The sequence below is a fragment of the Takifugu rubripes genome, chromosome 6 (genome assembly GCF_901000725.2).
Source record: "Takifugu rubripes chromosome 6, fTakRub1.2, whole genome shotgun sequence".
Lineage (NCBI taxonomy): Eukaryota > Metazoa > Chordata > Actinopteri > Tetraodontiformes > Tetraodontidae > Takifugu > Takifugu rubripes.
In genome coordinates this window covers 12,121,073-12,144,073 of record NC_042290.1, presented here as the reverse complement: position 1 = coordinate 12,144,073, position 23,001 = coordinate 12,121,073, and the positions used below count along the sequence as shown (strand labels likewise).

General features: G+C 45.8%; 6 protein-coding genes across 8 annotated transcripts; 5 read left to right on the top strand and 1 right to left on the bottom strand.

The window, feature by feature from the left end:
* Positions 1 to 6: 6 nt before the first annotated feature.
* atp6v1g1 (ATPase H+ transporting V1 subunit G1) lies at positions 7 to 2,292 on the top strand. The gene is given in 4 exon segments (XM_003965596.3): positions 7 to 203; positions 205 to 239; positions 1,316 to 1,416; positions 1,631 to 2,292. Coding segments are annotated over 4 exon segments (354 nt in total). The 5' UTR covers positions 7 to 159; the 3' UTR covers positions 1,805 to 2,292.
* A 756-nt stretch (positions 2,293 to 3,048) lies between these two features.
* Positions 3,049 to 8,690, top strand: slc31a1 (solute carrier family 31 member 1). Of its 2 annotated transcripts, none has more exons than XM_003965597.3 (5): positions 3,049 to 3,207; positions 5,836 to 5,960; positions 6,059 to 6,131; positions 6,202 to 6,370; positions 6,968 to 8,690. In XM_003965597.3, exons 2-5 carry the CDS (start codon positions 5,838 to 5,840, stop codon positions 7,167 to 7,169), a joined length of 567 nt encoding a protein of 188 aa, XP_003965646.2. In that variant the 5' UTR covers positions 3,049 to 3,207; positions 5,836 to 5,837; the 3' UTR covers positions 7,170 to 8,690. The 2 variants fall into 2 exon arrangements, with proteins under 2 accessions (XP_003965646.2, XP_029693313.1); XM_029837453.1 differs by lacking the exon at positions 3,049 to 3,207 and adding an exon at positions 3,319 to 5,377.
* Positions 8,691 to 8,823: 133 nt separating this feature from the next.
* slc25a46 (solute carrier family 25 member 46) lies at positions 8,824 to 12,340 on the top strand. 2 transcript variants are annotated; one of them, XM_011605005.2, is made up of 9 exons: positions 8,824 to 8,982; positions 9,063 to 9,344; positions 9,488 to 9,530; positions 9,814 to 9,871; positions 10,063 to 10,140; positions 10,376 to 10,476; positions 10,554 to 10,610; positions 10,758 to 10,815; positions 10,907 to 12,340. In XM_011605005.2, exons 2-9 carry the CDS (start codon positions 9,077 to 9,079, stop codon positions 11,501 to 11,503), a joined length of 1,260 nt encoding a protein of 419 aa, XP_011603307.1. In that variant the 5' UTR covers positions 8,824 to 8,982; positions 9,063 to 9,076; the 3' UTR covers positions 11,504 to 12,340. The 2 variants fall into 2 exon arrangements, with proteins under 2 accessions (XP_011603307.1, XP_003965664.1); XM_003965615.3 differs by having other exon boundaries at positions 8,883 to 9,344.
* Positions 12,341 to 12,801: 461 nt separating this feature from the next.
* wdr36 (WD repeat domain 36) lies at positions 12,802 to 17,931 on the top strand. The gene is given in 29 exon segments (XM_029838062.1): positions 12,802 to 13,114; positions 13,223 to 13,250; positions 13,486 to 13,586; positions 13,694 to 13,811; positions 13,885 to 14,017; positions 14,185 to 14,239; positions 14,377 to 14,509; positions 14,586 to 14,761; positions 14,906 to 15,026; positions 15,145 to 15,210; positions 15,312 to 15,401; positions 15,499 to 15,596; positions 15,598 to 15,653; positions 15,726 to 15,767; positions 15,769 to 15,828; positions 15,924 to 15,930; positions 15,982 to 16,085; positions 16,177 to 16,285; positions 16,361 to 16,440; positions 16,527 to 16,634; positions 16,722 to 16,856; positions 16,858 to 16,954; positions 17,129 to 17,248; positions 17,318 to 17,368; positions 17,370 to 17,400; positions 17,484 to 17,641; positions 17,643 to 17,672; positions 17,739 to 17,834; positions 17,836 to 17,931. Coding segments are annotated over 29 exon segments (2,664 nt in total). The 5' UTR covers positions 12,802 to 12,949.
* Positions 17,932 to 17,947: 16 nt separating this feature from the next.
* On the bottom strand, positions 17,948 to 21,739 carry prpf4 (pre-mRNA splicing tri-snRNP complex factor PRPF4). Its single transcript, XM_029838061.1, is given in 16 exon segments — positions 17,948 to 18,208; positions 18,211 to 18,270; positions 18,351 to 18,469; positions 18,728 to 18,782; positions 18,785 to 18,834; positions 18,979 to 19,102; positions 19,173 to 19,264; positions 19,354 to 19,477; positions 19,703 to 19,761; positions 19,904 to 19,998; positions 20,111 to 20,204; positions 20,324 to 20,403; positions 20,506 to 20,593; positions 20,755 to 20,941; positions 21,025 to 21,225; positions 21,685 to 21,739. Coding segments are annotated over 16 exon segments (1,614 nt in total). The 3' UTR covers positions 17,948 to 18,077.
* Positions 21,704 to 22,975, top strand: cdc26 (cell division cycle 26 homolog). The gene is given in 4 exon segments (XM_003965616.3): positions 21,704 to 21,809; positions 22,393 to 22,491; positions 22,667 to 22,679; positions 22,682 to 22,975. Coding segments are annotated over 3 exon segments (294 nt in total). The 5' UTR covers positions 21,704 to 21,809; positions 22,393 to 22,410; the 3' UTR covers positions 22,882 to 22,975.
* The last annotated feature ends 26 nt before the right edge of the window (positions 22,976 to 23,001 follow it).

Genomic DNA, 23,001 nt, shown 5'->3' with positions numbered 1-23,001 from the left:
ACGGAGTCACGTGAGCAGCCCTCAGCAGTGACGTCAGGTCAGCTGACCTGAGCACAGAGGAAGAAGACTAAATCCTTCGTTCCGCCGACCTTCATTTCGGGAGCTTCCGCGTATTTTGCCCCGGTTCTTTGCAGCTTTTCGCGGACCTTTTCCTCCGACATGGCGAGTCAGTCACAGGGGATCCAGCAGCTGCTGCAGGCGGAGAAGAGCGGCGGAGAAGGTGGCCGAAGCCCGCAAACGTGAGTAGAGGAGGCGGCCTGAGAGCCAGCAGCTGCCGCGCCTGCTAGCAGATCGAAGCGGATGAAATTAAATACCGATGTGTTTTAATCAGTGAGCAATAGACGAGGAAAAAGAATAAAAATAACATGCTGTCACACACGAACCAGGGAAAATGAGGTAGCCGTGGCTTCATCCGGTCCGTAGGCCTATCCAGGCTAGAAAACAGCGACTTAAGGGTTGTTTATTCATAATTGTATTGTAAATTCTACTATAATACCACTAGACGGGTTTTTTAAAACTTCCTCTTAATACATCAGTGTGTGGAAACATCTCTGATTCGCGCTCATGGTCTTTTCTCCTGTCAAAGCAGTTATATTTGAATTTAAGTGTTGTATCAATGCTCTTCTGTAATACGAGGGTCTATCATTATTTTGATGCGCTAAACCAGGTTAATTTCTGCACACATTTCTCGACTTACGCGATCAGTCCATCAAAAATAGAAAGAAATCGGGAGCAGTCTGCTTCATTATCAGGGTTTAATTTTTATCCACATTGAAAATGTCTATATATAATGTGAAAGCTCAAACTCTACATTTTCGCTGCAGTAACATATTAATATATGTATATTTTATTTATTGACTCAACTGTGGAATTTGACTGAGAACTGCTTTAGTCGAGCCCGCCGATGGCCGCCAGGGGGCGCTCGACCCCACACGACGCGCCAGTAAACCAGCGGCTGCAACAGCCATCAACACTAAAAACGGCGTGAAATTGAACTGTTAACTTGGGTCATTTATTGTCTTAGTAATTCAGCTCATTGGCAGAAACAACAGAGTCAAAGACATTAAACATATTTAGACAATCTCAAGACGCACTTAGTTCTGTGATAATTGGTTATTGGCAGTGTTCAGTGTTTCAGTACCTCATTGTGAATTTATGTAAATATTTAATGTATTTGTTCACAATGGTATTTTTTTGTTTCTCCCTCTTCTCTTGGTTTCAGTGTGAAATACTGCTAATAAGTTTGCTGAAGATTTCACATGCTTTATTGAGAAATGAAAGCTTGTGTTGTAAAAACACTGTCTCCCCTCTACAGGCAAAAACCGGCGTCTGAAACAGGCGAAAGAAGAAGCTCAGGCGGAGATTGAACAGTATCGCCTTCAGAGGGAAAAAGAGTTTAAGACAAAGGAAGCTGCTGTAAGTCACAGTGATGTCAACACTCATAATAATAGTTCTGCTTTTTAATGGCACCGAGAGGTTTTCTTGGTCGTTTACATGACTCGGGAATATCTCACCATGTTTTAAGGTGTCTTATCCCATTTTCAGTTCCCCTATTGTGAGTTCTTCGTCTTTTGCTGAAGCAATAGTTTTCATTTGAAATCATCGTGTATTTCTGTTTCTTGAACTCCAGGCCCTTGGTTCCCATGGAAACAGCGCAGTAGAGGTCGACCGTGAAACGGCTGAGCGAATGGGTTATATCCAGGCGAGTTACCGCAGTAACCGGGAGGCAGTGCTCGGCCAGCTCCTCCAACATGTATGTGACATCAAGCCCGAGTTTCACGCTAACTACCGCGTGGCTGGTTGAGTGGGTGGAGCTTTTCAGCTCGTGGGGGTGGGGCTAATACCTGACGCGGCAGAGAAAACGGGAACGTATGGACATTTGCAGCATTGGTTTAATTAGAAAACAGTAGAGTTCGGACATAAACAAGCAAAATCGTCAGCAGCTAGCCCAAAAACCTTTATTTTTGAGACGCAGTGTTCATGTCTTCCTGTTTCCTGCTGCAAAGAGAACGATAAATGTGTTATTGTGTGACGTGTATGAAATATTTATATATATATATGAATTAATTCTTGTGTTAAATGTTTGCAAAATCTAAGAAATTTCTCTGTGCTGGAAAAAAATCAGCCAATGCGCTGTTGGATTAAAGGAATTTAATGAGCTGGTTGGTTGTTGGAGATGGTAGAAAATACAGTTTGTGTTATTGTTAGTTTTTTGTTTCCTCCATGTAACAATGTGACTTCCTGTGATGTTTGTGGAATGATAGTGAAAACATTAAAATGTGGTTGGCTGAATGTTGCTCTTTTATTATTAATATTAAGATCATCCCACATCAGGATTTACACTGCAAACACAATACTCAAATTTAAAAAATCAAAGGCAACTGATAAGCCTTCATCTGAGGAGCATGCACAGACCCTCTAGGACATCCATGGAGGTCCAACACACTATGGAGCCGCATCATGACATGAGCATGTTCACTTTGGTCTCTACTGATGGTTATCTTGTCTTGTGTTGCATTAGAGTTTGGAGATAAGCTTGATTGAAACCACACCAGGTTTAGGGGGAGAATGTGAAGCCTACACATGGCTCATCATCACCACTTTGGGCCCTTTAATTCTCCCCGAGGGCTGATGGTTAAATATAATGACTACATTTCCACTGAACAAAGTAGCTCTAAAATTAAAGAATAACCCCCCATAATACGATGAAGGCTCACTATGAACTGACATCTGCTGACATGTTAAGTGTCCACCAAACCCTAAAATATAGAGCTATAAATACAGCTGCTCATAAATAAAGGTGAATGAAATCAAATTACTCAACGGGCCCTGAATTAAACAAAAAAGGAGGTAAAAGTTCCCTGCATTAAGTGACTTTTCTCGTTTGATTTCTCTACTTCTGTAGCCACGCGCTGATCACATGACCCTCCCAGTATGCCATGATAGTATAAATGCGCTTACGTGGCTATAGCGCAGCCCCGCCCCCAATCAGCAGCTTCCATCCTGATTGGTCAAACTGGCCCCCTCTTCCGAGCGCCCTATTAGCCCCGCCCTCCTTGTCCCTTGTGCGTGACGTCATCGCGCGGCGGCACGGAAACGGTGGCAGAAGGAGCTGAAGCGGGTTTGTTTCCTCGGGGTTTCACGTCCACCGACATTGTTTGTTGCCGAGCTTCCAGACCAGAACTACGGAGGTGGTTTCGACGTCAGGTGAGCTCAGTTTTTCGGATTTTGTTAAGACTCTGTCCAAATCTCTCTGACCGTGACCTTTGCTGCAGTACAGTAGTACCGTGCGTGACCGTGCGTGACCGTGCGCGACCGTGCGGACCCCTACACAGACCCCCTTCGCAGACCCCCTACAGTCACGGACTCTCTGGGAATGAGGGCTCTAGGCTCTCAGTGTCGAGGGGAAGCGAGGCTGGAAATCGGCCTCGCTTCCTCGAGCTTTCGCGGCCGAATGAAAAATAATAAAAAAGGGCATCTTGTTCTTTGATGTGCAGCAAAAGTTTATTCTTCTTAATCCCCTTAAACAAAATAACGTTATGCTTTCAGCAGAATCCTCAAAACTCACACACACACCCCGGTTCTGGGTCGTTTGTGGGTTCGCTCGGGTCAAGGTCAGGTGACCAGGGTCCTTTCTGGTGCTGGTCTAATCCCAGCAGGACGGGTCAGGTCAGGCCCAGGTCAGGTGCTGTCCTGGCAAGGGGCGATATCTAACTTATCTAACTTAATTTATCAGAGATGTTAAACATTCTTTCATGGAAATGTTTTGGTCTGGCCTGAGATAATTACAGTACAGTAAAAACACTTCCTTGGTTTTTCAGGTCTGGTGGCTCAGACTCGAAACCAGGATTTGTTTTGAAGATGAATTCTTCTTTTGCTTTGCCTGTTTGTTTACCTGTGGTGTTGCTGCGCCAGCTCAGACCTGGGCTGGTGGCTCTTTAATTGCTGATGTGTTTGGTGGAGGCTGAGGGATGGCAGCCATGTTTGTTGTGGTCCACCGGCAGAACCGTGGTGGTGTCGAGCTGCCAGAAACGGACCCACCTCTGACTGGATCCAGAGGTGATCAGCATGAAGACCTTGAGGGCTCCATCAGTTCTCTTGTGCATCTTTAGAACGTGTAGCAGAGCTGCTGTGTCTGTTGACCACCGTGACCTGACATTGGACCCGTGTCCCTCAGAACATATTAACCATTACCTCGATGTGCCATAAATGTCTGAATGTTGTCATCTCAGCTCTTCTGGGGCCACGTTTTGTCAATAAAACGCAGATAAGGAGGCAGACAGACGTGTCAGTGAGCTGAGGATGCTGATCATCCACTCAGGGACAGATCTTCGCCCGCTCCCCTTCAGGAACCTGAATCTGGGCGCGGCTGGAATCGTCAGGATGTCACGTTCCAGCTAAAATATGTGACCTTGCTGTCGGGCTCAAAGGTCAACGGGAAGACAATCATTGACAGTCTTGATCAGAGCCTTAAAATCCCAGATAGTCGTCCTCATCAATCCCGGGAGCTGCGATCACGAACGTGCACACGTGAGCAGCTGGACGGAGCTGGAGGTCTGGAGCGCACGGACTGATGTGCAGCCAGCAATAACACAAACACACACAGCACAAACACACAACAGGAGGCCTCCCATTGTCAGGAGATGTTTGTCCAGAAAGCAGTTCAGGGAGTGTCGCGGAAGCTTCACAATGAATCAGGGCTGTGAGTTGGAGGAACTCCTCTCAGGTCGGGTTGTTTGTTCTGGAAAACTGTCAACAGTTTAGTTTTAATTGGCCCACAGGGTTGGTTCGTCAGGTTAGTGCGACCCGAGGAGCCGTCAGACGGCTTCGGCCCGGCTTTATGGTCCCGGAGATAAGGAGGCGCTCGCCACCAGTCAGCGGAGGAGAGAGCGAGTCGGGCCTCGGAGCTGCGGGGGGCAAAAGTCGCGCCGCTATCGCCTTTTATCGCGCTTCCCAACACGGAGCTCCGAGCTTCCCAAAGGTTGCCAGATAAATCTGACGAGGTGTCAGCAAAGACACCAAGAGGCTGCTGATTCCTCTGCAGACGGACGGACGGACGGACGGAGATCGTACAGACGCACAGACGTCACTCTTTAACTCAAATTGATGCCGACTGGAAGAGAACAGAAAATAGGATTTTCCGTCTTGCCGGTGGCGATACTCAACCTTCTCTGCTCATTTCTGCTCCTCTGATCGAATTGACCAACGTCAGACGGGCGTCTGGGCCGCTCTGATTGGCTACGGCTGCCCAGCGTTGCCTCAGGGTCTAGTATCCAATCAGATTACAGCAGGACGTCAGGGCGACGGGCGCTGTACGTGTCAGTGTGTTGGTCTCTCCCGGCAGCGCGGCGTCACTGAACAGAGAAGCAGCTCCGAGGTAAGAGAGAGTGCGTTTGTGATGTCTCTCGCCCTGTCACGGTGAACGGAGGGCGACCTTCATTCCGAAGTTTGACGTTCACCTGATCGGAGCTCAGTCTGAAGATGTTGGGGCACCTGTGGAGCTGAGACTTTCATTTGTGGGGAAACTTCTATCCGTTTGTGCTCGTCAGCGTGAATCCAAAGGGTGATAAAGGTGTCGAGACGTTTAATCAAAGCAACAAGTGCACTAACCTTCGTGGTCATGTGACCAGAACGCACTTTCCAAATTTTTTCTGCATTACGTTTGAACTATAAGCAAGCTGCTTTTACTTTTGGTGTATTACAGTGTTATAGGTTATTTTGTTGTTTTTCATGCCGTTGGCGTCACTCCAGGAACATTTAAATGCGCAATCTTGGTTCATTTTTCTAATTGGTTAATTGTCTGAATGCTTAATTGTTTGGGTTGGGTCCCTGCAGACATGAATCCAATGGACCACACCCACCACCATTCTCACCCAATGGCCACGCCCACCAGCGGAGGTCACGACCACGGCGGAGGAGCAGGCGGCGGCACTGGGGGCCATGAAGGTCACATGAGCATGGTGAGCGTTGGCTTCATCTCTGCTGTTTCTTGCTTGAACATGATCACTCGTGCTAATTTAGTAACGAAACATTCTAAAAGGTTTGAGTTGTTGTCCAGGCGATGACCTTCTACTTTGGCTACCATAACGTGGAGCTGCTGTTCAGCGGACTGGTCATCAACTCGCCTGGAGGTCAGTTTGGGTGGTTTTGATGTTCACCTGCGGAGCTTTGAGCTTCACTCTCTGCTGGTTGTCCAATCAGAGATGGTGGCGGCGTGTATCGGCGTCTTCCTGTTGGCCATCCTGTATGAAGGCTTGAAGATTGGTCGCGAGGTGTTGCTGCGTCGCAGTCAGGTCAACGTGCGCTACAACTCCATGCCTCTCCCCGGGAGCGATGGCACGGTGTTGATGGAGACGCATAAAACTGTCGGGTAAAGCTGAATATAACTAAATAAATACATATGTACATACAAATACCAATAAAATGTATGTAGCATGAGAATTAACTCACAAAACAGGATTACATTTGGATTCGTGCACGTTTTGAGCCAAATGTCGATACAGTTTAGATGACATGAGTCTAAAGTGTCACTCTCAGCCGAGTGAGGGAGAGACAGCAGCAACTTCTAAAATACACCAACTCAGGACGCTTCAGGTGACTCCAGTTCTGGTTCTGGTCCTTTCTTTGGGAATTCTCTAAACAAAGGAGCACTTGTGAAGGCTTTACCAGTCCATTTTATTTCACTCATTGGACTTTATGAGTGAGAAATTAATCTTCCTGGGGGGATCTGGAGGCTAGGTGACGAGGAACTGACCTGGTGTGTGTAAACGGATATTAATTGGGCAACTTGCACGTGCAACATGCTAATGCTAATACAGTGCCAAATTCTACATTGAAGCTAACAGGGTTGTGCTGCATCAGGTGGTGGGATTTTAATATTTACATTTATATTCACGGTGGAGTAATAATATAGTATGTATTGTGTTAACATGCTAACCGTCATGCTCACCTTCTCTGATCTTTTCAGGCAGCGGATGCTAAGCCCCGCCCACTTTCTGCAGACGTTTTTGCACATCATTCAAGTGGCTGTCAGCTACATTCTGATGCTCGTGTTCATGACCTACAACGCCTATCTCTGTATCGCTGTGGCACTGGGGGCTGGCATGGGCTACTTCTTGTTCAGCTGGCGAAAGGCCGTGGTGGTCGATATCACCGAGCACTGCCATTAGCTTGCATTAGCATGCACGTGGAGCGGCACCTGTAAGTTTTGCTAATCACAATCAGTAAATGCTAACAAGCCCTTTCACTCTGTTAGCATGGTAGGTCACTACAAATGTGTGTTATGGTGGAAAAATGAGTAAGCACAGCAAACTCGACACTAATTAGACAAATGTTTCTTGGTAACCACGGTAACCACCACATTGTAGCGTAACGGGCACACTAACCCAAAACCTAACCATGTTGTTTTTGTTATTTTGACTCATTGGATGCCGTCCATTCACAGCATCCATCGGTTTCCAAGATTCTGATTGGCTGAACCAATGATTCTCCTTTTTGTTTTAGTGCCATGACTGGAGATTTTTGCCTGTGAGTATAATGGCATACGTAACACGCAGAAAACAACCTTAAAAGCGTATTCAGTTGTTTAGAATATAGTACATTAGAGAATAGAGGATCCCATTTAACTATGTTGATTTTTTTAAAATTGCAACTTTTGCCTATAAAACCATTTTTCATTTTTTCCTTTTAAAAAAACATGAACATGGATTCAGCCTCTGGGCCTGTCGCTGAGTTTAACAGCCTACTTTTATTAATTCATTGACAGGTAATAAAGTATGTATTTAAAGCTCTTGGCCACCTTACGCAATCCAAAAAGATAAGTTTATTTATTGATAATTTAAAACATTACAGTATTGCCCTGGTATGGCTTTGGTTCATAATATAAAATAATTTACAAGAAATGGAGAAATGTGCTCGGTGGAAGGTTTAGGATGCTTTAATGTTTCACCTGTAAATGTTGCCGACTTGATTATAGCCTGAACACAAAATACAGCAAACATTCCAACATACTTTACTTTTTCAAATAACAGCATAGTTATAATGAAGAAACTATATGAATTAATTAGGGTTTCTGTGTCTTTCGATGGCCTTAACCCGACACCAGTTGCCTTATTTCGTCTGCTGTCCAACTGACTGGAGGCCAGTGTTTGATTCCCTGGTGCTGCTGTAACATCAACACGGGTGTAAATGATTTACAGCTCTTACTTTAGTACATCTTAAAAACTGTCATCTGTGCGTGCTTTTATGAGAGGAAATGTTTCGTTGAAGAAGTCTACGACACAACTAATCTGTTGCTGGCGAGTCAAACACTTGATTGGAGCCTAAAGTAGATTTATTTTTTTTAAACTTACTGTTCTGACCATGTCGCAGGGGCCGATTAAAGTTACTGCTTTCCAGATTTTATTCCATATGTAATTCCAGATTTTATTGGATTAAATACACCAAAACAACAGCGATATATATTCTGTCCAGTGTTTGGACACACATCCCCAGACTTTTGGCCACTGGTAATCCACCCATTGGACCGTCTACGTGATTCAGCCGCAGCAAAGTTCAGGTTGAATCTGATCCTCTGTCAATAAAAATGAAGTTGTGTTGAAATGGTTCTTTGAATATTCAGTTGATGTATAAAATGTTTTGTCTTAAATGCTGGAATCCTTGATGTAAGAATAAAGTTTAGTGGAAAAACACATCTTTATGAGGAACTTTTTTTTTATGCAGACTGTTCAAAACATGAACAGGGTTTGGTTACACTGCAAAAAAAATACATATTTTTGAAGGACTATGACGACAGAAATCGTTTAAAATTTGCACCAATACAACCGGTAGAAACACGCAGTTCTCCCGCCGGCCGCCAGATGGAAGCAACGCGCCGGAAGTGAATAAGAACTTCCGGGAGCCGGAAGACAGGTTGATGTTTTGCTGCAGGTCAAGTGAATCAGGACAAAACACCTCCTTTTAAGCGCGTGGCCACTTTTACAGGTATTCAGATGCTCTCAGGTGAATAATTATTCCTGCCCATTGATCAGATATCAGTCAGTCTTTTTGCGCCGTTTATTCAGTCATCGACACAACGATGGCCTTCAGGCGGCCGGACAGTTTTGATGGGCTCGGCTACCGCGGCCGAGATGACCCGATATACGGATCTGGCTACCCGTTAAGGAGCGCCGGACAGGCGGACCTGCAGCACCAACACTGGGTGACCACGCCGCCAGACATACCGGGTAGCCGCAACCTTCACACCGGAGATCGGACTCCTCAGTGGGAAGAGTCGCTGGGAGAGCCTGCCGGTGCCGCAGCTCTGGGCGGGTGGGATGCTCCGCCGCCCGGGGTCCCTCCTGTCGGTAGGGCCGCTGAGTGAATGTAGTGAAGATGGCAAGCTAATAATAGATAAGGATGATGTAGAAGCAGTGTTAATGTAATTAACGGCGGAATAAGAGTCTAAGGACGAGAGTCTATATCATGTTTTTTCTTCTTTTTCTTGCAGAACAGCTGAATCGTTTTACGGGGTTTGGAATTGGACTTGTCAGGTCGGATCCCTTTTGTAAAAGTATTATTCAAGAAGAATATTTCTCGTACAGGTGTATTTTGAGACGTGAGAGTTCACTTTAGGTGCGTTGTTGTAGGGAACCCCTGTTATGTGGCTGGGCAGAACTAGCAAACTGGAATAAATTAAATGTCCACTTAAAGTGGACATTCTTGTTGGTGTCTGTTGTCATGAATGCCAGCCTGTCTCGGAGGGAAGCTCAGCAATTACTGACTTAAAAACATCGAGAGTCAATACTTAAAACAACCGCTTTTGTCCACCTGCAGTCTCTTCACGGAGAATGTCCTGGCTCACCCCTGCATCGTCTTCCGCAGACAGTGTCAGGTATTGTTTTGCCTTATTCATTTTCTGATCGATATATGATGCAGGTTGTCCGTTATTTAGCCCATAGTAGTGTTGAATCCATGTCAAGGCTTCTCCTCAGACATTGAGGATCAATAATGATCTCCCCCTGCTAACCTGCTTTTCTTTGTCATTATATATGACCAAATGGTTATTTTATAAATATGTTCCAGGTAAACTACCACGCCCGCACTTACCACCTGACTCCATTCAGTGCCGTCAACGTCATGTACGCCATCACCAAGGTTCAGGTACCTGAAAACACAACTTCAACAAAAATTATTCTGTATCAGAAGCAACATTTTGCTCAAATTTAATCAGAGAGTTTCAAATTAAAGACGGATTTATTTTTCTGACATTTGTTTTAATGCTGGTGTTGTTCAGGTCACCTTTCAGACCAAAATATTTATTAAATGGTAAAATTCTCCATTTGTGTTGGGTAAAATTGAGTATCAGCCAATCAGGTATCGCTCGTTTGTTGTTTAGGGCGTCAAGGCTTTGTGGAAGGGGATGGGCAGCACCTTCATCGTTCACGGCATCACGCTTGGGGCTGAGAGCATCATCAGTGAGGTCACACCATTACCACGGTAACCGCCCTCTCTGCTCACTGTACTGGAGTGTTCCAGGAGAGCTGGAGTGTAACTGAGTGTTGTTGTGCGTGCAGAGAGCTTCCACATCGGTGGACCTGGAAACAGCTGGCTGGACATTTGCTGCTCAAAGGGTCAGTTCACTTCTGCCGACTCAACCATTAATCATCCTTCTAGTTTCTGTGCTGACGTCTGGACTGATTATTGATCTTCACTCGATTATTGATATCATTTCCGTTGAGTTTAGACTTAATTTCTTTCTGGCGCTCTCTCACTTGCAGATTAACGGCTGTCGTTGCTCTTCCATTTTACTGTGCGAGCCTCGTCGAGACTGTGCAGGTCAGCCTGGATTATTAATCACAAGTCAACTCTTTTATGTGTCTTTTAATTGCGTCCAAAAGTCTCAGCGAACATGACTGTTTCCCCTCAGAGTGACATCGTCCGTGACGACTCGTCCTCTGGCCTGCTGGATTGCATCCGCGAAGGTCTGACGCGTGTGTTGGGTGTTGGGGCTCCTCACAGCCGCCGCCTTCTTCCTCTGAGCTCTCTGCTACTTCCCGCCGCCCTGCACGCCATTCTGCGCTACGCCATTGCCTCTTCCATCCAGCGGGTGGTGTTGTGGCTGCATCAGATGAGTAGGAAGCAGAAGACGGACCCCAACAACCCCTTAGACACCTATTTTCCTGAGCTGGTAGCAGTCTGGGCCGGGTCTCTGGTGGCTGACGTGTTACTGTTTCCATTAGAGACGGCGTTTCACCGCCTCGGCTTACAGGGCACGCGCACCATCATCGACGCGACAGATGGAGCTGTCGCTGTGGGAAGTGGCAGCAGCCCGCTGGTTCTTCCCGTCAACACTCAGTACGACAGATTCTCCGACTGCGTCCACTCCATCCGCCGCAAGGAGGGTGTGGCCGGATTTTACCGAGGCTTTGGTGCGCTTGCGGTGCAGTACACGCTGCATGGAGCGCTACTGGCCGCCACCAGGACAGTGCTGAAGCTGCTGCTCCTGGAGGGACGGTGCAGGTAGAGGCCGTTTCATGGAAACCCTGTAGTCTTAGGAGAAAAAGCACCCAATGATTCAACACCAATGAGCTGATGCACCAAGAGGTTACCATTATGTCCACATTTATATAAACACCTGAAAACTATCATCTCCATGAAAAATGTTTGCCATTAAGGATGAGTGTGACAGCTGAATGGCCAAACTACAAAAAACAAAATCATTTTGAAACTCCAAAAGCACTGAAATGTCTTTATAAAGCCACCAACAGACACCTAGCAACCAACTTAGTGGATTACTGACTTTTCACATCAGTGGCCAGAAACATTCAGCACCATTTTTGCTAATGTGACTTGAGTGTAGGTAAACGGAACAAATCCACAGTTGGTCTAGCTTTTTCTTTTTAAAACCTTCATACTGGACAGCTCTGAATGCAAAGGACCAGGAGTCATCCAGCATTTTTCATTTGAAGGGTTTAAAGCTAAGCCTGCCTTTCGTTGGGTGTAACCACTGCAGGCTTTAAACTGCAGCCCGTCTCACATTCATGTCACTTGTGAAAGGTTTGTCGCTTCCTGTTGTCATACATTTTTGTTGGCGTACCTCCAGCATGAACTCGTGATAAAGGTTTTTTTGTTCAGTTACAACAGATTCAGATTATGCCACTGCATTTCGATCACAATTAATGTGTGTTTGTGAGTTGGCATTAAGTCACAAAAACTTGTTTGTATAAAGATGTGAAGATAAGAGAGCTGTATGTAATTAAAACAAATGTAGGATTAAAGTTAAATGTGTAATGATAGAGAAATAAAAGTTGATTTTAAATTAAAAAATAAATGCCTGTACTGGGGAAATTGGCTTGAACAGTGTACATAGTGTTTTATTTTTAAAAATCAACAAAAAAATGCACTTGTGTTCGTAAAAATGTTCGCTGTTAGCACTGTCCGAAGGTTTCATTTGAAATTAAATCCTTATCTAATATGAGCTGAAGTCCTGCTCAAATACTGGTTTTTCCTTTACTGTTATTTGTCAGTGGTTTGTTGTTGAATTATGCTTCTAATGTATAAATAAAATATATATGTTTACATACATCATAAATCTACTTGCTGGCTTATTTTGAACTATTCCATTTTCTATTATAATGTGCATCTTTTACACTAAGTAACCTATTCAGAATAAGCACTATGTTTTTTTGTTTTTGAAACACATTGAAACGACAAAAAAAATCACGAAACAAAAAAATAATTGTTTGTTTCGTTTCTTTTTTTGGTTGTTTGTCTGCAACGCGCTTCCGTAGTTTTGCCTAATTTACTTGAGTTCTCCAGGCGGAACCATCGTACTGCTCACTGTTGCTTCCAGTCGGACGCATTTCCCTGACCCCCTCTGTTGCTTCTTCCCTTTCCAACTTCGTGTCTGCGCTCTCTGTACTTGTTGTTTTTCGGTTTTATCCACTAATATCACACATCGTTAGCAGTCATGCCCGATGGCCGCAGTCTTGCGGGCGGTGGGAGTTCGTTGTTCTCTGCTTTTCGGGTTTTGGGGCTTTATTCTAACCACGTGCCCCACGCGGTCAGGTTCCATCAGAAGCACCGGGAGTTTTACCTGGTGACAGCGGTCGGCAAATGTTTCCACACCTACAACGTAAGTACATTTTGCCATATTAATCATTGTGTATCAGAATCATTTTTGGTGAAGAATCCTTGATGCTATTGTCGCTGTATTGATGAATGACGCATTGATCAATTGCAGGTGAATAGACTGGGGATTGTTGCTGTCAGTGAGTATTTTTTTTCTCGTGTTTTTCACGGAGCTGTTGGGAATCACGATGCACAACACTAATCAGCTTTCAGGAAACTGCATTTTTATTTATGTAATGGTCATTTGGAGCACATGGGCAATTACGGGGTCTTTATCCATAATGCAACACAATTTGAAATGACATTGACAAAAGTCAATTTTTAACTGTTTTTCTCTGTTTTTGCTTTATTGTCTGTAATGTGATGGTCACCAAGGTAACAGCCTTCCAGAAGACATAAGCTATTTGGCAGCTGATCGGATGTTGGTGTTTGCTGCTGCTGGAAAACTCATCAGCGCTTTTGCCAGAAACAAAGAGGTGGAGAACATTATAGGCAACCGATGTGTCTGAGTCCATCTCATGGTTTTCATTCCAGGTGGGTGATATGTTAACGAGTGTACTGACCCGGGTTCCTCTCGTGCCAGGTGGTGATGCGCTACCAAGAACACAAACATGACGTGCGTCTGCTGCTTCCTCTGGGGGATCATTTGGTCTCTGCTGACAGTGGGGGTGATGTCATTGTCTGGGATGTCCAAGGAGGAGGTGAGGATGCAGGACCTGCATTCTTACTCTTTATACTAGCTTTGTCTTACCCACCTCCTGTTCTGTGTCTCAGACATTTACTTGCGGCTGGAATTTAACCCTTCCTCCTTTGATGTGTCGGCTATGATGCATCCAAGCACCTACCTTAATAAGGTGCTGCTTGGAAGCTCCCAGGGTGCTCTGCAGCTTTGGAACATCAAAACGAGGTTAGCTTATGAGGATGTATGTTGAGGATGGTGTGAAGCCTCTTCATGTGTTACATTTCTGTGATCCTAACGATCTCAGGAACGTGCTGAGGTTGATTCAATCCCTGAACGTAACAGAGGTTGAGCGGCTTCGCTGATTGCTGTTCATTTTTCTCGTGTCATTTCAGTAAATTGTTGTTTTCGTTCCCTGGCTGGTCGGCAGCGGTCACTGTTCTGCAGCAGGTCAGGAACAAACTCGGAGACACGAAGAGCATCATTCCAGATACATCAGAAATAAACTGCAGCCATCGTTACTGTCACGGTCGCCTGAATGCTTCCTGGAACAGATCTTGTCACTTTGTATATTTAAAATGTTCCAGAGCCCTGCTGTAGATGTGGTCGGCGTTGGTACGGCAACGGGACGTATCATCATTCACAACATCCGATTGGATGAGACGTTGATGAGTTTCAAACAAGACTGGGGACCAATCAGCTCACTCGCTTTCAGGACAGGTACGGCGGCAGGCGGTGTCTCTCTCTCTCTCTCACCCCCAGACATGCGTTGTCAGTGTCTCTCGCTCTCCTTCAGATGGTCCTCCTATTGTGGCGTCTGGCAGTCCTCAGGGTCACATCGCTTTCTGGGATCTGGAACGCCGTCAGATTGTCACACAGCAGAGACATGCCCACAGCACAGCTGTTGCCGCGGCAACCTTTCTGCACGGAGAGCCGCTGCTGATCACAACTGGAGCCGACAACGCCATCAAGGTAAATCACCTGTAATCCACTTAATAAAAACGTTCCTGACGCATTCTGTCAGCGCTTTATTATTCCCACAGTTCTGTTTTTCAAGGATGTTTCAGCTTTTTCTTATCATCGCATTTTTACCGTGTTAAACGTGTGTTATTCCAGATATGGATATTTGACCAGGAAGGGGGCGGGGCCAGATTACTTCGAAGTCGGCAGGGCCACAGTGCCCCTCCCACTACCATCCATCACCATGGCAATGATGGAAAAAACCTCCTCAGTGCAGGTATATAAATTACTGCTATGCAATTAGAGAATTTTAATGCAGATTTTATTATTGTTTGAACATCAGGGGAGATTATAATGTTTTATCAAAGTGTAATTTAGAGTGTTTTGTTATTCAGGTCAGGATGGGACGCTACAGTCATTCTCTACCGTCCACGAGCGTTTCAATAAGAATCTCGGTCACGGTCAGTGAACAATCAGAATTAATCTGTGTGATTTAATGTAAGGAAACTGCTGCTGACAGGAGACACGTTTCTTTAATCTGTGACTGTCGGCTTTGGTTCAGGGTCTATCAACAAGAAGAAGGAAAAGAACAAGAAGAAGGGGCTGTTCTATGAGGAGCTCCGCCTTCCCGCCATCACAGCGTTCACCTCTGGTGGGACACAAGCTAAAGTCACACGGAATTCTCCAGAAAAAGGTCGAGATCAACACGAAATATCGATTATGTGTCTGTGATCGCTCTCTTTGGACAGCTTCGGCTCGTCAGTCAGACTGGGACGGGATTGTCGCCTGTCACCGTGGTCGCTTGCTAGCTACCACATGGAATTACCAGAGGTGCACCATGGGAGCTCAACCAGCTGCAGCCCCCAGTTACTCGCAGGGGACGCGTCGCTACTGTAAAGTTGTTGTTAAAACTCGACTTCTTTGCTCCGCCCCTCCCTCTTTTAAGGTCACATAACCTCCTGTTTGGTGTTCAAAGGCTGTTGAACATCACTTCCTGTGGCAACTTTGCCGTCATGCTCTTCGTGTGGCCGTGTTGACATCTACAGTATGCAGTCTGGCTTGCACCGCGGTTGCTATGGGTGATGAGAAAGGTAAAGTAAACCTTTCCTCGCGTGTGGTTAGTTTCCTGATGTGTTTCCAGTTGTCACTAAAATATTTTTTTCCCAGCCCACAGCGGGGTGGTCCGAGGAGTCGCCGTCGACGGCTTGAAACCAGCTGACCCTTCACCTTAGGCTCTGATTGGTTGCTCAGTTCGGGTGCTTCAAGACCAAAAAAACAAGAGGACGCAGCTGAAGCTGCATGCCGCTCCGGCTCAGATGAAGCTACACCGGGAGAGGTGACCACCGGGACAACATGAGGCTCCGGACACGGACGCCACCTTTGGACGCCGGGATGGATGCTTGACAGATTTGTTTTGTTGCTTCCAGTGGGATGTTGGCGTTAGCATTGGATGATTTCACGTTGCTGGTGGTCGACACAGAGACCAGACGGGTCGTCAGGAAATTTACAGGTCACCATGGCAACGTCAATGACATGGTGGGTCACTGGACCTAAGTGGATGCTGACAAACTGCTGGTGAGAGAAATGACCAAATTAATGTCCGTTCTTCAGACTTTCAGCCCTGATGGCCGGTGGGTGGTTACCGTGGCGATGGATTGCACTATTCGCACATGGGATCTGCCCTCTGGAAGGTAAGAGTGACGCAATCCTGCAGAGATTATTCTATGGCAAACAGTTTGACTCCGTTCTGATCCGGTTGGAATTCTTTTACTTGCAGTCTCGTCGACTGTTTCCTCGTTGCCATGGCACCAATGAGTGTGTCAATGTCGCCAACCGGAGACTTCCTGGCCACAACTCATGTCGACAGTCTGGGCATATGCCTCTGGTCAGGAACCGTCCTGTGACTGTCGCCCGTCAGATCATCTGAGATGATCCTTCACTGATCTGTTTGATGGGATCTTTTTCTCCTCAGGACCAATAAGAGTTTATGTGGGCCTGTTAGTCTCCGCCCCCTCCCAGCTGACTACCAACCCACAGAGACGACGCTGCCGGGCGTGACGGCGGAGGAGTCGGAGCAGGAAGTCACGCCAGAGGAGGTCGACGACGCTTAACCAGTCAGCTGAACAGTTGGGGGCGGAGCTTGTGACTCTGTCGCTGCTGCCGGAGTCTCGATGGAAAAGTCTGCTGCATCTGGACGTGATCAAGGTGAGTCTGGTGACATCATGCAAATCAGCAGGAAGCCCCTCCCCACAGGTTTAAATCAAAGACATGGGAAACGGGCGCGCACCTTCATCGCAGCTTTGTTAGTAATTCGACAGCTTAACGCCACAATGTGCATCATTACTGGTGTTGCCAATGATCAAATGTTTGAATTTGCAGAGGAGAAATAAACCCGTAGCGCCCCCTGCTGCTCCAGCTGCTGCACCTTTCTTCTTGCTGACAGTTCCTGGTCTGACTCCTCAATTTGCAGCCCCATCGGAGACGGAGGAGAAAAACAAAGTACAGTTTTTGTCTCAGTCAGTTTCATGTCGCAGGATGATGATGATGATGATGATGATGTTGCTTCAGTCGAAGGTGGTGAGCTTGGGTTCAGTGGCTGAGAGGTCAAAGTTTCAGTTCTGCTCTTGAGTCATCGCTCCAGTCTGGGTCATGTGAGTATTTGAAATAAAAATGTAAGTTCAAAATAAACATCTAATGTCTTTTGTCCTCACGAACCTAAAATTCAACCCTGCAGTCGATGTTCCGCTACGTCTCCTGAAGGATTCTGGACCATCGGCCGTCTCCATCGAGCTCACCAGTCTGGCTCCAGAGGGCGGTGGATCCAGCAGCCTTCTGCTGGCTTTTATCCAAATGATTGACAGCATGTTGGCAAGTGGGCGGGACTTTGATCTGGGCTCACGGTTACCTGGCGCTTTTCCTGAAGGTGACGTCACGCTGCAGCAGTTACTTTTTTTTTTGGGGATAAATTTACACTCTTTTCTGCTTTCAGCTTCACCTCCGGGTGTTGTCACAGGACCCCGTTGCCATGGAAGCCTTGCTCCGCCTCTCATCCCGTTTGGAAGGAGGGTGGGCGGAGCTACGGGCATCGTTTTGACCAGTCGCTGTGTTTGCTGTCATATGCTAAAAGTGCTTACTTTGATGTTTTGTATTTTTTGTATGTGTTTTTTCACACCGTGAGTTAAAAATCAGATACATTGATCGATTTCCACTGTTAAGTTCTGATTCTTTATTTATAAAAGGTTCAACAATTACATCAGAAAATGGAATCTGCAGATTTTCAGCAGCAAACTAAATCTGATTAACAAAAATAAAAAACAGCTGCTGCCCGTCACTCGGAGACCCAGAGTTTAAAGGTTCGGTCATAGGAGCTGGTGGCGATCAGCTTTCCATCGGGGGACACGTCGATGCCCATCACCTTCCCCTCGTGTCCTGCCAGCGTCTTCAACGGCGTCCAGCCCGGTGACTCCAAACCTTTGCCGTGTTGTCATATGCTCCAGTCAACAGGAAGTGTCCGTCTGTGGCTGTACGCAAATGAGCACCACTTTAGAAATATGACACCGTGGTTATTTCTGAAGGGGTGAAATAAATGAGGGCTATTTACGCTGGAAGCGGACGGCAGACAGAAGGTTCTGGTGGGCGGGGATCGTGTAAAGACACTTCCTGTTCCTCAACTCCCAAACCTTACAGGAGTTATCGCCGCTTCCGGTTGCCAGGTGATACCTGAGAACGGAGACACAAAAGCATTGGATTCATGAAAACGATATTAAAACCGATTTATCTGAGAATAGTTTAAAATCCATTGTTTTTTTGTTTTTAAACACTCACGTCTTGAATTTGCTTCATAATGTAGCATTGAAACTCACATTCCAACCTTAAAAGCACCTACGAACTGTAGAGCGCTGATTTTCTGTGACTGTTATTTCATTTAGCTGATTTCCGCTCGGCCGTGTGCTACATGCGTGTGTGTGATTGGCTGACCCGTTGGGGGAGAAGTTCACACTGTAAAGCTCCTTCAGGTGTCCCTCCAGGAAACCACACAACGTCCTGTCCGAAGATCCCAAACACGGCCAAAGGAATCCAGCCCTCTGATCGGACAAGAGAGGAGAGACGGAGCTGATGTGTCATCCAGTCAAGAGAGACTATGCCAAATGGGCACAATAATACAGGAACTAACAGCAACCATAGCGATACTGCTAACTGCTACAGTGAGCGGCGTAGCGCGTTTTAACCCAGTGGCAGCCAGAGATCCGTCGGGGTGGAAGTGGATATCATGGACTCCTTTACTGTGACCTTCCTGATGGAGGATCTCCTCTTGAACCTCCAGGTCCCACAAACGCCAGGAATTGTCGTAAACTGCAGATAAACGTATGTGTATATTGTGCGTTTGTGTGTAGCGTTCCACAGAACCTGCCTGAGGACTTACCCAGGTCGTTCCCAAAAATCTCCCCGGAAGGATGCCAGGTCCACTCGTGACACTCGTTCAGTGTGTCCCTCATATCTGCCACCGGCTCGTCGCTATGGCAACCGGGAAGAAACAACAATTGATGAAGCCACTTGTGTGTTTCTTTGCCTCTTTCACCACTTCCTTGCTTCTCATCTTCTACCTGTCGAGGCTCCAGAGCTTCACCGATCCATCAGCAGCACATGATGCCAGGTTGACGTCCGAGTGGTCGAGGGAGATTCCGGCCTGTGGACGGAAGACAACGGCTCCCACGTTGGTGTTGTGTCCTGCAGACAAGCAGGAAGAGGCTCATTAAGGCTCATTCAGTTTTAATATGAATCAAGATATATTTCTTTTTATTAACAACGTAATGACAGCTGATACTTTATCAATGTTGAAATATGAGGTAACAGAAAACTCCTTGCTAAAATATCTGGTTACGAATGTGGATGACGGCCAAAAGTATAACCAGAATACAACAAATGATCAAAATCGTTGACAGCATCGCCCACCTCTGAGTGTACGGATCAGGCTGCAGTCAGGGACAGACCACAGCTTACACAGACCACTCCTGTAAAGACGGAGTTGGCATGTTCACATCACCCTCACTGAAACACCGATATGGAGTTGAACTTGTGTGCTATCGGCACAAAGAGCCAGCAGCTGAAAGGCCAGCGTTAGCGTAGCCAATGCTAACTGGGTGGTTGTGTTACCAGGAAGCCGTGGCCAGCATCTTGGAGTCTGGGCTGAAGTGGCAGAAGCTGATTGGTCGAGAATCACCGATCTGACTGCAAAAGTTGTTTAGATTCTGAAAAGAGAGAAGGGGAAGCTGTTGATAAACACAAAAATCTGATAAATTGAAAAATGGAATCATTTTTTCCCCACCACATATGACAAATCTTTACAGTTCGCCATCTTACCCTCAGACTTTTGTGAAGTTCTTGTTGTCGGACAACCTTGGTTGCCTCGACCAGGTCTTTCTGAGCTCGCGCAGTCTCCAGCCGCTTCACAGCCCTGTTGGACCAATCACAGGACAACTCAGAAGGCAGAGAATCAAACCAGTCTGAGCTTGTCCTCACTGAGACAGGGACAGAGGAAAAGATCTGGGACTGGGTGTCGTCTTCACCCCTCACCGTGGCAGAGAGTATTTGGCCAGCCAGATCCGAGCTTCCTTCAGAGAGGCGGTGCCTTCGTGGTACCATGTCTGTTGGCACTGTCATTGGTCAGTTAGAGAAGTTTAAAGGTTCCATTCTTTCCCCGAACTCACAAACATTATATGGACAGTATGTTTATGCATGTTGAGGTGTGTGTTGACCTCTTCGTGGGCCCGTTTGGCTCTCTCTTCATCTCTCCTTGACTTCTTCAGAGCATCAGGCCCAACGACAGACAGAACGGTTCGCAATCTGTCGTCCCAAAAAAATATGGCAACAAAGTTAACCAGGTTTTAAACTCAGTGGATGGTCCATGTCATTGTACATGTTTAGTTCCCAATCAGCACAACTTTGAAGAATCATAATAAAACATGATAAAAAAGGAAACGAGGTTAAACCTATTTGCAGCTCACCTCTCCCGCCGGTCAGCCGGGCCCTCTCCAAACAATGTGATTGGCTCTCCAAGTGCTCGGAGCCCAGCTTTCACCTCGGCATCATCTGTAGAGACAGTTATCTGCCTGGCTCTTCGACGACGCTCGAAGGCAGCGAGCGCTTCCTGCTGCCTTTCGCTGACACGCTCTTCCAATTCCAGAGTCTCCCCTGTTTAAGCATCATGGGATACACACTCTCACACGGCTGTACTTTACACACATATATTTAACAGTAGACAATACTGAACTAACCTGAAGAAATGTTGATATGGCCGGCCTCAATGCCAACCTTTACTGCACTGCTTCCTGTTGAACCACTTGTCGCCTCGGATCTCAGCCGCTCTCGCTCCTTCTCCTCCAGGCTTCCGTAGAAAAGCCGACTCCTTTTAACCACCGGAACAAAATCCTCCGTCGGTCTGACATTTTTATTCAGTTTTCTCTTCCCAAGTGCTTCTGCCAAGCAAACACGGATACTCACAAAGTTGAAAGCAAGCAAAGATACATTTTGAGTAGTTGTTTTAAGCATGTATGGACATATTCTGTCAGAAAGCTGTACAACGTGAAATCAGTTTTAGACCCTGTTAATTGACCTCTGCAACGCTACGTCTTAACCCAATAACGAGGAACTCACACCGAAATCAAAAGATTATTAATTATAATAAGTATTGGACTAAATAATTAAGAATGATATAAGGGCAAAAATGAACGGAACAGGACAAAAACAGCACACACGGCGGCACTTAGCATTAGCCTAACCACAATAAATGCAGTCTTACGGTCAGGCGCAAATCACAACTGCCACATCTATAAGGCAGGCATATAAACCATTTTTACAAGGAAAGTGCAGCACCATATTAAGACATAAGACCTACACGTGGAAGAAAAATTAAACGGCGTCAATTCAACATAAACGCCGCTTCGATTTCTTCTTCTCCTGCTCGGTTGTAGCTTTGGACTTCCGGGTCATATTTTATGCTTCCGGTAACGTGAAAACTAGCAAACAAACAGTTGGGGAAAACAACGGGTCCACACTTTTGGTGGGTAATTTTCTTTCGCTTCAAAACTGTTTTTGTCCTGTTCAAATGAAAGCTGTTTACTTTTTGCTTTGTTTTACTTTACAAAAAATCAGAGCAACCGTTGGTTAATGACGAGTTCAGTTTCTCTTAAAACCTTTTTCACGTAGTACGTTGGAGGATGAGCCTAATTTCACATTTGTACACTTGAAATCCACGTATTTTGCGTGGTCACACCGTATTTAATCTTCAATTACAACGTTCGTTAACATGTTTTATTACTAAATTTACGCGGCTAATATATTTTACATGATACAAGTCAAGGTAGGTTTATTGTCAATTCTTCACATACAGAAGGTTGAAATATCGCGACTCAAGTAACGGTGGGTTACTAATGTGCAGATCAAACTGGAAGTCAGCAGAAAAACAGCATTTTCATGGTACTATGGGTGAAATGAAGGCGCAGTTAGCAGCTGTTTTTTATAAATTATGAACTCATCAGTTTCAAGAAGCTACCTATTCAGAATTAGCAGGGTATCTTTTCCAAATAATCCCTTTGTTGTTTTATTTTGTAATGTACAGTTGTTGTTGTTTTTTATTCAAACAGTGCACCGGGGAAAAAAAGATGCTGAGGAGAAAACCCACACGTCTGGAACTGAAGATTGATGATACTGCAGAATTTGAAAGTGTCAAGAAAGAGCTTGAGGTTGAATCCTTTTAATGAATATCAAACTATTCCACCAACATTTCTCAGTCACTGTCATCATTGTTCGGATCTGAACCACTCAGGATGGAGACGTTTTCAGCCACAACAGATGCCGTTTCAGTCATTTGCTGATTGATATTGAATGTTTGGGTGGGGTGTTTTTTTTACATTTTAGGCCAGGAAGCGTCAACGGAGGAGTCAGAATCTGGAGGTGGCGTAAGCGGGGCCTCCGTCATCAGTGTTGACATGATTGGGGGTGGAGCCTCGGCATCCACGTCGACCTCCACGGCAGCGTCACGCGCTGAACTCATAAATGAGCGAATTGGCTACAAGCCTCATCCTGAACCAGCTACACTACCGACTCTGTTTGGAAGTTTGCAGTTTTCATAGAAGGATGTGCTTTTTTGTAGAGCTTTATGATTTGATGAATTTGAATATTTATGTGCAGTTTCAATAAAATTCATTTAAATGAGTTCACTTTTAAGGGATGTCTTGTCTGGTTGATTTTGG